General features: G+C 39.5%; 1 protein-coding gene across 1 annotated transcript in view; it reads left to right on the forward strand.

Moving 5' to 3' along the window:
* Positions 1 to 6,336: 6,336 nt before the first annotated feature.
* The window catches only part of RGS17 (regulator of G protein signaling 17), a 31,278-nt gene continuing 22,036 nt past the window's right edge, over positions 6,337 to 15,578 (forward strand). Inside the window, exons 1-2 of the mRNA XM_008496903.2 lie at positions 6,337 to 6,411; positions 9,241 to 9,386. Coding sequence (XP_008495125.2) covers positions 6,355 to 6,411; positions 9,241 to 9,386 — 203 coding nt within the window. The 5' untranslated portion in view covers positions 6,337 to 6,354. The remainder of the gene's footprint in view (positions 6,412 to 9,240; positions 9,387 to 15,578) is intronic.

A 15,578-nucleotide genomic window follows, 5' to 3' on the forward strand; every position in this document is an offset into this window, starting at 1 on the left:
TTGCTATGAGGTAACCTCAGAGCCTCCTTTTCTCCAGGATGAACAACCCCAACTTATTTAGCCTGTCTTCACAGAGGAGGTGCTTCAGCCTTCTAATCATTTTAGTGGCTCTCCACTGGACATGTTCCAGGAGCTCTATGTCCTTCTTATCCCGAGGACTGGACACAGTACTCCAGATGGGGTCTCACAAGAGCAGAGGGGGAGAATCACCTCCCTCAACTGCTGTCTGTGCTTCTTTTGATGCAGCCCAGGACCTGTTTGGCTCTCTGAGCTGCAAGCACACATTGATGGCTCATGTTGAGCTTCTGGTCCACCACCACCCTCAAGTTCTTCTCCTCAGGGCTGTCTGCAATCCTGTCTCCTCCTGACCTGTATTTGTGAATGGAATAAAGCTAACAGCAAAGGAAGATGTCAGGAATTATAAGATAAATATAGTGTCTGGAGATAGCAGCAAGGTAAATGATCAGAGAAGGAGCAAGGTGGAAGCAAGAACTTTGCCAGCAGAACAGTGCACAAGGGGCAGTGAAAGCTTTAAACTCACTGCAAAAGCCTACATGGTGGCAAGAGCACGTGCCTTGCACAGAGCAGTCACTAGTCTCTCCCTTCCTCAAACCAGCATGTTGTCCAGGACGCTATGAGAAGCAGTATCAAAAGCTTTCCTGAAGTCCAGAAAGCCAGTAGATTCCCTTGATCAGCTAGGTGGGTTATCTTATCATAGAAGGAAATAAAGTTTGTATAGGATGCAAGTCTTCATTTTACAGTGAAGAATGTAGGTTCTTTTGGTTCAAAAACCTGAACCATGTCCAAAGTGCTTTCAGAGAAGCTGGTCTCACATGAAAAGTATTTTCCTAAAGGCTTCCTTTGTTTTTTTTGCAGCTGAAAATTTGTCAGAATTGTCTTATATGAAGGAAAAGTTGTTCACCAACATAAAAGCTTACTTGATACTTGAATTGCACTTGCAGACCTTTTTAGCCTATTAGCTACAAAATCTTTTGCAGGTCCTATGAGTTTTTAAATTTCTGCTGAGATTTGTACAGAATCTGTGCAGTTCACATAACCCACAAATGACACTTGGCTTTTTACTCTGAGAAATGGCTTTGAGCACAGGGAAACTTATTTAGGAATTACAGTGCTAATGCATGCAGTAAAGCTCTCTATGTTCTCAAGTCTTCCTAGCGTCTTCTCTGTGGGGAATGTCACGGACTTTAACAAGTGTTTCTTTAATTTTCCAGCAATGTGTTGAGATGTGTATTTCCCTCCTGTGCATAAAGTACCTTTCCAGCTTTCTAAAATGTAGTGGCTAAACAAGTCTAAGTCAGCTAGAGCCATGCCAGCCACAGCGAATATGTAGATAAGTGTAGTGTAAATTGGGATTCTCATATGCTTCTCAGATACCTACAAATAAAAACAATATGCTTTAAAAAGATAGAAGGGTTTCCTGATGAGTTCTACATTCTGCTTTTTTAATAAAATATTCCTGAAGACTGTAGAGTGCTCTTAATCACAGTTTTAGCACAGCTCCTTAAAAACCACATGCAGGCATCTCAACCTTTTACATAATGCATTACTTTAAGGCTTAATGGTTTGTTACTGAGCACTAATGTCTGATGTAGAAGTACAAATGCATATCTACTTGATGATGCAGAGATTTAAGTAGGGCTTCCTCAGAATACTAAGTTCACCATAAAACAATAAAAAGAAATCTCATACATCCTATATGAGCACAGAATCTCTCTAGCAAAGTCATAAAAAGAATATTATCATACACAATATACATAGGATTTTATAATCTTCAGCAGTTTGTATTTAAATGAATGTTCATGTAGCACTGTTCTATCCTAATAAAGTGCTTAATATCTAAACACTCTACCAAGTGTCCACACAATTTCTTTTTCTTCCTATTTCATCAATGTGTGGAATGTCCACTTCTCAGGACACCTCTGAAAGACAGTAGAAAGAGTGAAAGATCTCCAGAATAGAAGACCTGACCGGAGAAGGATGTCAGGATGGTAGTGATGTCCATCTTAAAACTCGTTGCTGAGTTGCAGTAACTAATAGAAGAGCAAGGTATTTTGCAGTAGGCACTCAAGTCTTCAGTTCTCCAAAACTGAAATTCAGTGGGTTCAATAACCTGTTTTCTGGCCCAAGAAGTATTAAAAACCTACAATTTCAAAAGCTACTTCCAAAAGGTGATCTGCCATTTTTGCAAGAATAATGACAGAATAAGGTTCATGGGGTGTCTTGGGCACTTCAAGCTACTTAAGAGGAATTAACTCCATAGGTCTGCCACCTTGGTAGAGGACTATCAGAGTTGAAAGCAGTGGTTCATATAGCTTAATGTAGGCAGCCAGGCTTTTAAAATTAAAAACTATAATATATGCATTTCACTACTCAGCTTTCTAAGGAATTTGTGTAGGGAAATCTTTACAACTCAGAAACATCTGATAAAATCTCTTGGTCTGTCTTCATTTTGCCTGCAAGATATTCCTCTAGATGAATGAAGACAGCACACTTTAACAGAGTTGTATTAGGGCTGTCCCTGCACTGAAAGAGTAGCATGTGTATCTGTGAGATTATTTAACTGGCAGGTATATCCAAAGTGTGTTTCACTGTTCACACTATAAAATCTGTCCTCAAAAAAACGTGATTTTAAAACAGAGAGCATATCACAGATCATTAGATGTAGCATATTACAGGATTCTCTGAGGGTTTTTGATGAGCGTTTGGAGTTAAAAATATGTCTTATATATTAAAAATTCAAGAAGGCACCTAACGGCTCTGAAAAAAAAGATAGGTTTTCAAGGATATCTCTGTCACTCTCCCATTGACTGTTTTAGGAAATTAAAATCCAAGCAACTAATCAAAATCATGTCAAGATCACTTCAATATTATGAAAAAAATCAAGGAATTGTTAATGTAACTCATTCCTTATGAATGTTGACCTCTTCCAAATATATGAAAAATGATAGTTGGAAGTCTCTCACTACACAAAGCCTTCCTCAGATTACAAGATTTATTTCTTACAATGAAGCCTGAATGGGGCTTAAATGGAGAGCATTTACCTTAATGCTTAGAGTTTGAAGGCTTTCAACATCCCTAAACTTAAAACCAATACTTATTAGGAATCTATTTAAAAAGTGAATGCCAGAATGCCAGTTAAGAAAGTGAAAACATGAAGTACGGTTAAATCATCAATAGTCACATCTGGGGCTGCTATGAGGTTTGATTTTATGTAAGCTACACAATTCAGGTTCTGGTCTTGTATTGGCAAACGTAAAGGAAGCAAAGCAATGCAGAAGAGCTAATGTGATAGATCACCAAAAAGGAAGTGTTTTAAGGGCTAAATTTCTTGCCAGCAGTGTAAAACACCCTCAATATCCTTAAGTCATTGACTGCCCCTTTCTGATGCAAGATAATCTTTCTTGCCTGTTGAAAGAATATGAGAAAAGACAGATTGCTCTAGCTGATTCTGCTCCAGTTCTGTCCTGAAAGCTAAGCCATTCTGTGTCCTGTCTGCAGCAAAAAAAAAAAAAAAGAAAAAATGCCACTTCCTTGCTGTGTAAGATGATTGTGTGTGATTATCAGCACCATTATATGATACCTCTTGTTCAAAGCAGCCATTAGGGAATGGCTCCAGAAGATGCAATATAAATTATCACTCCTTAATGGAGTTTCATGATGTTTCTATGACTTTTGAGCACATGAGGTTCTCTGCAGAATGCCCTCTCAACCCCGAGAGTGGGGAGAAAATGCTTACAAGAGGGTCATGTGCAAGAGGAATCTCCAACATGAGCAGAGGGGCCTGGATGAGGCAAAAAGTTTAGCTAATTTGCAGGGCCACAATGACAGGCTTTTGAGGCCAGGGAAAAAAACAACCAACCAAACAAAACCCCCCCAAAACAAACAAACCAACCAACCACAAACAAACAAAAAAAAACCCCATCAAATTTGCTCTTGCTTCATCAGAGGATAGGATAGGCAGCCTTTTGTGCCATGTCCAACACCTCGGGAAATTCTGGGGGAAACTCTTAAAATCTTAGCACAAATCCTGCAGGAGGACTTTCCCTGACTCAAGGAAATGCAAGAAATTACCTTCTTTTCATCTTCTGGAGGCATTCTGTGGAATTTGAAGTTACTGTAGTCAGTATTCAGTAGGCCTGTCCAGGTACAAATAAATCAAATGATTTTTCCATCAGTTATTCCTTTCTTGAGCTATCTTCTGAAGATACTGCTCTTTGCACAAGGGGATTTCCATAGTAATTACCCATGAGTACCCAGTGGAATAAGTGGCAGTAACACTGTTCAAACATAGAAATCAATCCTTGTGCCAGTGCTTCCTCGAAATTTCAGAATTTTGTTTTAGTTCTCATATTCCTCTAGCACTGCAAGACTGAAGATACATGCAGGGTTGCACACTTTACTGTGAGCTACCTGTCTCTTAACTTGTAATAAACTTTTGCTGTAGCCTTACTTTCCTTTCCTCAGATGCAGAGAAGGAACAGCAGATATTCTACAAAATGAAGTCCTTTGTGATTATGGGATTGCTCAGAAGGCCATGATACCTACCCACCCCCAAGTTCATGAGTCAATCAAGTGAACTACAATGCTCTTCCTGTTTCCTATCAGCACAAATGGAAATTGTTTGTAAACCATGTCAGTATCGGTTCACAATATTCTGATCCTTCACAGTTATGTATTAACATGCACACTTAATTACAGAAAAATATTTTATTTCATCACACTGCTTTCTGAATTAAAGAATGTAAATTTCTTTTTTGTGCATTGGGCCTAAGTACCAAATATAGCCTTTTGTCTACAATTAAGTCTCTGAATATAGCCAAGACTTAAGATATTCCTGTTCTCCATCCGAAATAATGTAATGAAATCAATTACAGTTTTGCATAGATGACATCTGGTGTTTGCTAGTCATAGAATCATAGAATTGGCTGGGGTTGGAAGGGACCTCAGAGATCATCGAGTCCAACCCTTGAACCACTGTTGCGGTTGCTAGACTATGGCACTGAGTGCCACATCCAGTCTCTTTTTAAATATCTCCAGGGATGGAGAATCCACTACTTCCCTGGGCAGCCCATTCCAATGTCTGATCACCCTCTCCGTAAAGAAATTCTTTCTAATATCTAACCTAAACTTCTCCTGGCACAACTTAAGACCATGCAACATGAAACACAAAATCCAACCAAAATAAGCATGAAACAAAAGTTTCCACCCATCCTACTTCATCCTCAGTAAACTTTACCGGTTTGCATTACCGGGTGGATTTTCTCATACTTCTTTTAGACTTCAGCTTAGAAGCTCCCCAAGAGAATATAACATAAGCAGAAGAATAGGGCCGATAACTTTGGCTTCAGGCAGTGGTTTCAAGCTAGATGAGTGAACATTGCTCATGTATTCACTGAGAAGATTGTCTCATTGCTGGGGCTTTCAGCATAGTGCTTTTGTTGATCATCATGCCAGTTTTGCCAAGCTAAATAACAGTTTGCATTGTCAGATTCAACAAGGTTCAGAGTGAACACCAACACCAGCTGTGGAAAGGACAGGATCTGAAATGGATTAAATACAAGTCTGTCCCACTGCCCCAGTAAGATCTTTGTTGATTACATTTGGAAGCTAAGGATCATCCCACTTCATAGTATCCATGTTATCAACCCATTTCAAAATACACTCCCTTGCAGCACTTACCTGCTGAGGCTATGAGTTCAAACCTCACCTTTGGGTGAGCTCCAGTGGCACAATCAGGTTAGCACAATGCTTATAGAAGCTGTACAAAGGCAAGCAATGCCAAGGTTGTGAGTTCAAGCATGAGCTGAGCCTGTCCTTCAGGCCTCACCTTTTATTGGCCCCCTAATCAGGCACAGGTGGGCTTAACACAAGCTCATGCCACTACCTGGTAATTAGTGGCACCTGGTTGCCTCATTTCACTACACTTACCTTGCATTAAAATTAATGTTTTATCCTCAAGTAGACAAACACGCTGTATCAAGATTAGAATGCAAACTCTCCCTGGATGTAAGCACAAAGGATCTAGGGGAGGTTGTTCTTTTGTTGTTGTTGTTTTCTTATGAAATGCAGCCTAAATAGATAAATATAACTGCACCTGAGATCAAAGACTGCAGGACTGTCCTCTTCCTCCTCTAAAAAATGCATGGTCAGAAAGAGGATGGATCATGTCTCTCCCTGTACTCTAGAGTAAAGTCAGCATAGCAAAGCAAGTACTCCCACTATGGACACTGTCCAGCCTGTGGGCTCTGAGCAGCCCTGGAGGAAAAAGCTCTGACTCATGAAATGCTCTTCAATGAAGATCCATGTTTTTTTCTCCCAACTCCTGTTGCTAGTATGCACTGCCAGACTTGCAGGTCTCTGAAACAGTTGGCCATGGTAATCCATACAGAAAAATGAACACTGGAGAATTTAAAGTTGTAGAGGTTGCTGGGCAGGGTTGAGAACATGAACTATTCGTGTGAAGCCACACTTCTGACTCCACCTTCCCAACAAGCCATGTGCTGTATGTTGGGAATTACAGTTTTAGGTTTTCCCTTTCTGCAGCTGCACAGCTCCCATCCATTCCCCATTGCTTTCTGCCAGCACAAGTGAGGTCAGAAGGAAGCAGTCCCCATACTCCCCTTGCCTGCCTGGTTTTCTGTTTCCTCCTTTGCTCCAACCCAAGTGCTCACATGTAGCAGGAAGAGCCTTTCTTGCTCCTAAGGCTCGACAAGCTGCTGACTTCTCCATTGCCTCTTGCAAGAGTGAGCTGAGCTACCTCTGTGGGTGTGTGTCCCACCTTTATTGGCCCCCTGGTCTTGCTCATGCCCAATAGGGGGCCTGTCCTAATCAGGCACAGGTGGACTCACACCCACTCTTTGGCAACTCGAGGCACCTGGTTTATCTTGTTTCTCTACACTCACATCTTCCCAAGGTGAATGAAACTGAGACTTGAACCAAGATAAAATTTTTTTTCATTTTTTTCTTTCCCCTTTAGATTAATTTTGAGTCATGCCTACTCTTTTATTCAATTTACCAACTACCTGCACACATGCTGCTGCCAGCACAGAGACTGAGATAGCTCAGGTGAGGGAATCAGTGACTATCAGCTGTGCAGAAGAAACGTGAGAGAGACATTTATTTCAGTTGCACTGGCAATTTCTGCTTTGTCAAAGTTATTGTGAAACTACAGCAAAGTGACCATCTGTCACCATCACATCTGAATGGATACCCTTCATCCTGCCCTCTGGTATTTATAGGGAAACAGATCCTTGCCACGGCGTACTTTATATATATAGCTAAAATTGTGTATTAAATTCATGATTTTAGGTACACAGGTAGAATGCATGTGATGTTTTCATTCCAAGATTACATCCCTTTGAATACCTAAATATGAATAATTTCACTTGCCTCTGAAATTAATAAATTTAGTGGTTTTATACAAAGGTTTTTTGAATTTCTCTCTTACTTACAAGAAACAAACATTCCCTGTGAAAATATCTGGGTTTAATTCCTTTAACTAGTCACTGCACTTGCTGAAGCAAGTACCATTCATTATTCTGTGCAATAATTTAACTGCCTCATGTGCAGCCAGCAGAAGTTCAGCAGTGTAGTCTGGAGAAAATTACTCCACTCTGACACTCACTGTCTGAGCTACAGATTGTGCAGCAACCTTTTTCCTTTCCTTTTATCATAAAAATATGGGAGGGCTTTAAATATGTCAAAGTGTCCCTTGTTAAAAGCATGATTCCATTTCATTAAAAAATTGGTGTGTGTTTTCTTAGTATTTCATTGTAGTTTACAATAGTTCAGCAATGTATATTCATAAGAAGTAATATCAATAGCATAAGCAGGAGCCTTCACCACCGGTAGTTAAATGGTACTTCACTGTTTCATTTAGAATCATAGAATCATAGAATTGGCTGGGTTGGAAGGGACCTCAGAGACCAAATACTTCAGAAATTACTTGATTCTACTCAGTGGCAGCCTACGTGGAAACATTTGCTATGAAAGAAGCTGAAATAACCAGCAACCTTGAGTTTTGCAGCCTACGCTCAAGTTCTGAAGCTTTAGTATCCTTGCTACATGTTGTGTGTAAACTGTCTGTAAGGATACTATAACAGCAGAAGAACTTCAGGAGTTATAGCAATGATGTAAATGCAAACTCTCAGAGCATGGATGCATGTAGACAGGGTACTACATCTCTCCATTGTCTGTGCATGATATATCCAGGTGGCAAATCAACCAGAGCCTGCCTTTCCCCAGCCCTCCTGGCTGCAGCAGGATGCCCTGGGGGCCTGCAGCACAGCTCACACCAGGTCAACTTCTGCCCAATTCTGTTTTGAGCTGTGCTCCTCCCCACAGTAATCTGTCTGTACTTTTTGAACGCAAAATTACTGAATTCATTCTAAGTTGTAAATGTTTGTAAGAAGATGTGAGCTATTAAAAGGTTCCAGATATCTAAGCCTTTCTAAATAACATAACTTAGCAATAAATGTTTTGATTTCTCTTGAAAACTAAGTAATGGATGGAATATTATTTCCAGCTGCATATTGTAAATCACTGGAAAGAAAAATATCTTGGCCTAATAAAACCTAGGAAAGACTGACAGTGAGTAAATCTTCTGTGACCTGACAATAGTCCCAAAATTGGAAAAATATTTTGGAAATACATATTTATTATGAATTTTATTTACAGATAATAACGCTCAAGTAGCAAATCTCCCGGTTATGACACCTATAATAATATTGACTTTTAACAGACAGCTATTTGTGCCCATGATATAATTTCAGTGATTCAGCAATGACCAATGAAGTCAAAAAGTAATATCAGTTTCCAGCTCCTTTTTAATGTGAATAACCATCCTGCTGTATTTGGAGTACAATGGAAAGAGCTGTGATAGTCATATGGTAAGGAACAACTCAGTCTCTACCAAGTGCTACACAATCTGTGTTGCTTGCTGTTCAGAAGGGTGATAAACAGTCCTTTTAGTCCAGCCAAAGTGATAAGAATAGACGTGATTCAATGGCACTGTAGCGTAAGCTTGTCACGAAAATGTGGTCTTCTGGAAACTGCTTTTAACACAATAGAACTATTACTTGGCCAGCACAGTTGATGGCCATGGGCTTTTGTTGCCACAAGCTGTGAGAATCAGTAGAATCAGAGACTGCTGTAGAAATGTGAATGTGCTTTATGACGGTCTGTAGTAATTCTGTACATCTCTTATGTCTGTGTTCTTATAGCCACTTGGGCACTGAAGTAGCTGAAATGAGAAAGAGGCAGCAGCCACAAAATGAAGGAACATCAGCTGTGTCCCAAGCACCTGGAAACCAAAGGCCCAACAACACATGTTGCTTTTGTTGGTGCTGTTGCTGCAGCTGTTCATGGTATGTCCTGTAGTATATTTGGTTCTGTATCCACCACAGGTAAATGATGAGAATGGAAAATGCCAAGCACTGGGAACATGCACATTTCTGGGACAGGGTTGCTGCCAAGAGGCACAAGTTATCATTTCACTTAAAAAAATTGATTCAACAATTCCCTGATTCAGTTGGACATCTTTTGAGGGGGAAAGAGGAGACAACAGTAAATATAAGCTATATTTATCCTACTTAAACCATAACAAAAAGAGGAAATTTCATCTCTGAAACTTGTGTATGTGAATTTGAGACTTGATACTGAACATTTTATAATTTGTATTCAAAACATGTTTTTTCAGCTTGTACTGTTATTTCAGTTCTCTGCATTCAGGAGGGTAAAAGGGAGATAGTGATAAATATGAATGTATGTTGACCTGTTTTACTACTTAGTTGTTGACTTATTATGTAAATCTAAAAATTCAGGCCTTAAATTCCACTTTTCCTTTTAAATGGTGTAGTGTATTTTTAGTGGAAAAAAGGCTCAAAAATTGTGGCTGCTTGTCTCTTCCTAAACAGAGTTCACTTAGAAAGTCAAGGAATTAAAGCCAGTTTCAGAAATAAATTTAATTTCTCAGTGTCTTGAAATGCATCAGGTCTTTATTTCTTACTTTTATTAACACAGTGTTGAGATATATGAAGTACTACTCAGAGTATGTGCATCCTGTTGTATACACAATTCAGTCTTTTTGGAGTGACCATTCCTTTGTGTGTCTGTTTTAATTTCCCTCAAATCAGCCATCTGTCCCAAATCTAAAATCTGAGGCTGTTTGCCCCCAATGTATTTGAGAGTACAAACCAGCCTGTATGCAACAAGCATCAAGTGGGACAGCTTTTTCCAATATACCACATCCTGGAGGCAGTACCAGGGTGGACTTGCCTTGGCTAGTACGTCCAGTTGTACCTGGAGGCAGAGGATATTTGAGCAAGGATGAGTGAGAGCTCATGCTTTTATGAAGTTTCTTTGCAATGTGTTCAATCCATACAGCGAAGAGGTGGAAGAAACAGGAAGAAAAGAGAGGATGTTTTGCCAGTGTTATCTCTGCTTTGTGACAAAGACACGATGTAAAATTCGCTATCCTATTCCTGACCAGAGGCTCATGTAGCTCAGTATCAGGAGGTGTCCTGTAGCGGATGCCACAAAGAAAGGATAAAACAAGTGGACATGCACCTCCTCAACCTACCCACAGCAAAACTGTCCACAGTTTCTGGCAATCTGCAACTGAGGGTCTTGCTAGCCCAGAGATTATTTCTGTGTGTTTTATAGCCCTTGCTGGAATTTTCTTTCATTAATTTGTCAAACCATTTTTCTGAAGTGAATTCCTGAAATCATCTAAACTTTTCTCATCCAGAATTTCCCATTTCTACAATGGACTTGTGCACTCTATCAATTATTACTCCTTTTTATTTGCTTTAACATACTTGATGCCCCCTTGTTCTTATGATTGTGAAGAACATTGAATAATTCTTCCCAGGATGATCAACATTTCATAGAGCTCTCTCATATCTCCATGCATCTGCCTTTTCTTCCACGGTCTTCTCTGGTTTAATCTCTGTGATACAGAAACTGCCCAAGGCCATGGCTTATCCTCTCTCTCTTCTATCCACCCACTTACCTCATGTCTCACTATGTGCCTTTCCTAATTTACTGTCTCCTGTCTGAGATGTGTGAATAGCTCTGTTGCAGTAGTCAAGACATGGGTGTATCATGTTTTGTGTTTGCTTTTGATTCCTTATTACCAATTCCTAGAACTCTGCTTGGTTTTTTTAGCAGCTCCTGAGATGATGTTTCCATACAGTTTTCCACTATGGCTACAACATTTCTTTACTGAATGGGTATAAAGCCAATCATTATGTATGTCAAGCTAGGGTTGGCTTTTGCCTGGCATACTGGAATATGAATGGAGAAAAAATTGTCAGTCTGGTTTCTAGAACTTGAAGACACTGTTTTTTTGGTTTTTTTGGTTTTTTGGTTTTCTTTTTTGAGCATTTGGTAGCTCAAGAAGTCTAGTTTGACAACTATATTTTAAAGCTTTCAGAAGCTTTGTGACCCTTGTACTGTCTCCACTGCTTAGAATCAATACCATTATATATTTGAACAGCTTGTACATAGTAAATCTAAATTAAAGCAGCTACTTCTGTAAAATGTAACATGTCCTTTCAGCTACTTTGTTAATTGTTATGGTGTTGTTTGGGTTTTTTAATATGCTGTCTTTCAGGGGTTTTTAGGGCCTGATGTTTTGGGTTTGTTTTAGGTTTTGTTTTTGTTTTTTGGCAAAGTAGACTGAGCAAGGAGAAAGCCTATCAATATAAGATACTTCTCAGGATTTAGTCAAATAATGGAGCAAAGGGGATAGTGACATCACTCAAGTTTTTCAAAGGTAGAACAGGTTATGTAATAAGTCTTTTTCAGATCTATCATCTGTGATTCCATTAGAGCAGAGATGGGCTGAAACTTGGAAAAAAGGCAATATGAAATGTTTCAGAATCTCAGTTCAAATGAAGTAATTGGTTCAGGTGTCCATTTTTTTTTTTGTAAATTTGAACTGTCCAGGTACAGTGCAGATTACTATTCTACCCTCAGCTCTGTACCCTAAAAGCTACAAGAATTATTTTTAAAAGATACAAAACAAATTGTACGAGTCACTTACTGTATAGAGGACTGTAGGTAGATAATTCTGTAGGATAGTTCTCTCTAATAGGGAAGTCTAGTCAATAACTGTAACAGGTTCTCTGGACCTAATGTAATTATGTGCTTTCCCTGGTTCCACAGGTCTTTGTATTTGAGTAATGTTATTTTCTCAGGAGATAGCTTTCTGGAAATGTTGCTGGGTTCATTAGTGGTGATGACAATGCTTTAACTGGCAGTGTCAACATTAGGAGGCTTTTCTTCTGTTTTCCCAGCAGCCTGTGTGACTGAGGACAGCTCTTTCATCACTGCCTTCTTAGTGCCTCAACTTCCTCACCATTCATAGAGATAAGGGGATGGTAGATCAGCTTTTAGTTAGAAGCTTTCATTTTCTTCCGTTGGAAGAGGTAATTCAATAGTTCATATATCCAGAGAAATCATTATCATTCTAAAAATATCTTTTGTGAATCATGTGATGTTTGTTTTCTTCTGTTGCACCCTGTGTTATAAAGAGATAGAGACAGTTTAATAGATAAAGCAAAGCTGTGTGCACAAGTAAACCAAAACAAGGAATTAATTCAGTGTTTACCACTGGCAGGCAGGAGTTCAGCCATTTCTAGGAAAGCAAGGCTTCACCATGCATGCTGGTTACTTGGGAAGATAAATGGCATAACTCTGAACTTCCACTTCTCCTCCTCCTTTTTCTTCATCTTCTATTGCTTTGCACAATGTCATATGATGTGGACTGTTCTTTTGGTGAGTTGGGATCAGCTGTCTCAGCTGTAGAACCTCTGGTGATGTTAGGTGATAGGGCAGAGTGAGGAACAGAGAAATCCTAGATGCTGTTGCAAGCACTGTTCAGAAACAGCTTAAACATTTGTGTGTTATCAACACTCTTTTGGTCACAAAACCAAAACACGGCACCATATGGACTGCAATGAAGAAAATTAACTCCATCCCAGCCAGACCCAGTACATCCATTGGCACTAATAATTGTCAGGAGAGTAAATTGCCCAGTTTACAAGGACAAAACAAGGCTGGTTACCGAGGTATGCTTAGGTTGAAAAAGATGAGGATAAACAGGCTCCTTAAGTTGGCCATTTTATTGCAATAGATACGATCAGGCTGTTTCCCAACTAGCTTAAGCCCTGAACTGACGCCTGGGAATCAATAGTGAAGCAAACAGCCCCCCACAGCGGAGAAAATAAAATGCTGCTAAAGTTCCTAATAGGAAAAGCTTGTCTACTTACCACAATGGTATTTATCTTTCTGGACATTTCCTGTAGGACCTCCTACTCCCCTCTGACCAGGCCTTAGGTACTTGTTTCAGGAAAACTGCCTCCCTAGACTATCTAAGTACCAGTCAGGCACCCAAGGTGCTGGACTGAATTTCACCCTATGTCTTACACTATCACAGACACAATTCCCATAGAGGACAGAAGAAAAGGCTTCCTTACTAGGTGTCATTTCAGTGACTTCGGAAGCCTGAGAGTTGAAAAATTTGCAGTAATACTCCTGACAGGACAGTCTGTAATCTCCTCAATTAGTCTTTCTTCAGAGAGATCTGTGTTTAGTATTTAGTGCTACACCTTTACAGTTTTGAGCTCAGCTTGGCAAGGTAAAGATAGAAACCTGCCATTTCATCTCCCCAACCTTGAACAGTCTCCAGCTTCCTGAGCAGACATTAAGCCAGTCATTCTCTTGCAAACACTCGTATATTACATTCTTAAAAAAACCCTCTCAAGACACTAGCACAGGGAGGTTGGTTTATTTTCCCAGTTTTATATTGTTTCCTCTTTTGTCTTCCACCCAGAGCAGGTTTTGTCTTCCACCCTTTTTATCCTCTCCTTTCATAAGGTGCTCAGTGAGTTCTAAAGCTGGGGGACACTGATGCTTGGTAACCCCTCTCGCTACTTTTACCATGCACTGAAAGCCCAGAAGGCACCTAACAAATGCCCTGCAAGTGGCCTTAGCAGTATGGGAGTCTAGGGGACATGAAAAGGGGAAAAGTGAAGTTGATCACAGCACTTCACTTGCTTCTGCACTTTGATTCAAAGTGTGAGCTGGGAGGCCTTTACCTTAAAAGGAACCAGAAACGCTGAAGACTCTTGTGGAAAAGGGACTGACATGCCCAGCAGCTCTGAGCTCTGCCTTGTATAAAAGCTATGCCTGCCATTTGATTCCTTGTGACCCTTCCATGAAGAGTTTCCCACACCCAAGAGATTCCAAGGAAGATAGGGCATTTGCCAACTTGGCAGTAAACAAGAGTTGCTCTTGGCAAGAAACCTCTCTCCTCCAGCTTATAGCTTGCCTATGACTGCTGTGAGTTACGTCTGAAGCTTCTTCCTGATGGCCTTGTTACACAAATATTTTTCTTTATTAAAGGGAACATTTTCCTTGCATGGGTTTAGCAGTTGACTTGGGCCCGCAAGAAGATATTTCTGCTACTTGTGCTATGAATGTGAGATGGCAGATACAGGACAATTTTAAAGGACAATTAAATTGTATTAATGTCTTTTTTCTATGGAGTTCAATGTTTTCCTCCTCATGACAAAGAGATAGTGAGCATGGTACCTGCCAAAACACTTTTTTTTTTTTTCACTTCCCACCTATCTAGTACTTTGAGATGAATAGGGTTTTTTTCTGGCATTTTCAGTGTTAGCTTGCCATTGAAAATTTTTGTCTAAGCTTTGCACGACTACTCAAGATAATCTCTGGGGTGACAGTCTTAACTGCTTTATTTTATTCAACAAGATTAGAAAATCTGGAGGAGAGGAAAGCAAAGAAAGGATGGAACAAAACCCAATTTAATCCAATAAATAATAGCCATATGTTTTGAAAAATGTGGAAAAAACAAATCCATATTCTGTTTCCCATGCCTGTCTACAACATAACTTTTATATTAAGAGCAGACCAGACATAGACTGGTACAAAAAAAGTCACACAGGCTCCATGATTTTGTTAAAGCTTTCAGCAAGAAAATCTTTGAAACAAAAGTACCACTTTTCAAAACTACCTTTTTGCTTTCCATTTTATTTTTTTTACAAACATAATTTTTAAGTTATTCTTCTGCTCCCTGAACACATAAGACAACTCATCTGAAACAGATGAACTCAACTCTCTACATTTTACCTTTTCAAAACGTCACACATGAGAAAAACAAATATGGGAAAGTGCATCAGGAATTATTGTGCTCTAGTGCAGAATATAGAAGTGCAGGCTACTGTACTCTATTTTACTGAAATAGAGGGTGATATTTTTAAAAAATATTTAATGGGAAAAGATGTTCCATTCTGAGCCTTTTTATACTTTGAAATATCACAGGACTTCCTTATGTTTTTATCATTTGCTGTTGCAGAGGTCAAAGATTAAAACATTCCCACTCTTTCCTGGAGAATAATTTATTCTGAGGGACACTATCATCTCTCTCATAGCACAATGGCCAGCACTGCTGCTTTCTTAGGGAAGAAGCACTATTTCTCCAGATAGGTAGGATTTAAATATGGATGAAATCCATTATATGACCTGTCACA

Source organism: Calypte anna, chromosome 3 (genome assembly GCF_003957555.1).
Source record: "Calypte anna isolate BGI_N300 chromosome 3, bCalAnn1_v1.p, whole genome shotgun sequence".
NCBI classification, from domain to species: Eukaryota; Metazoa; Chordata; class Aves; order Apodiformes; family Trochilidae; genus Calypte; species Calypte anna.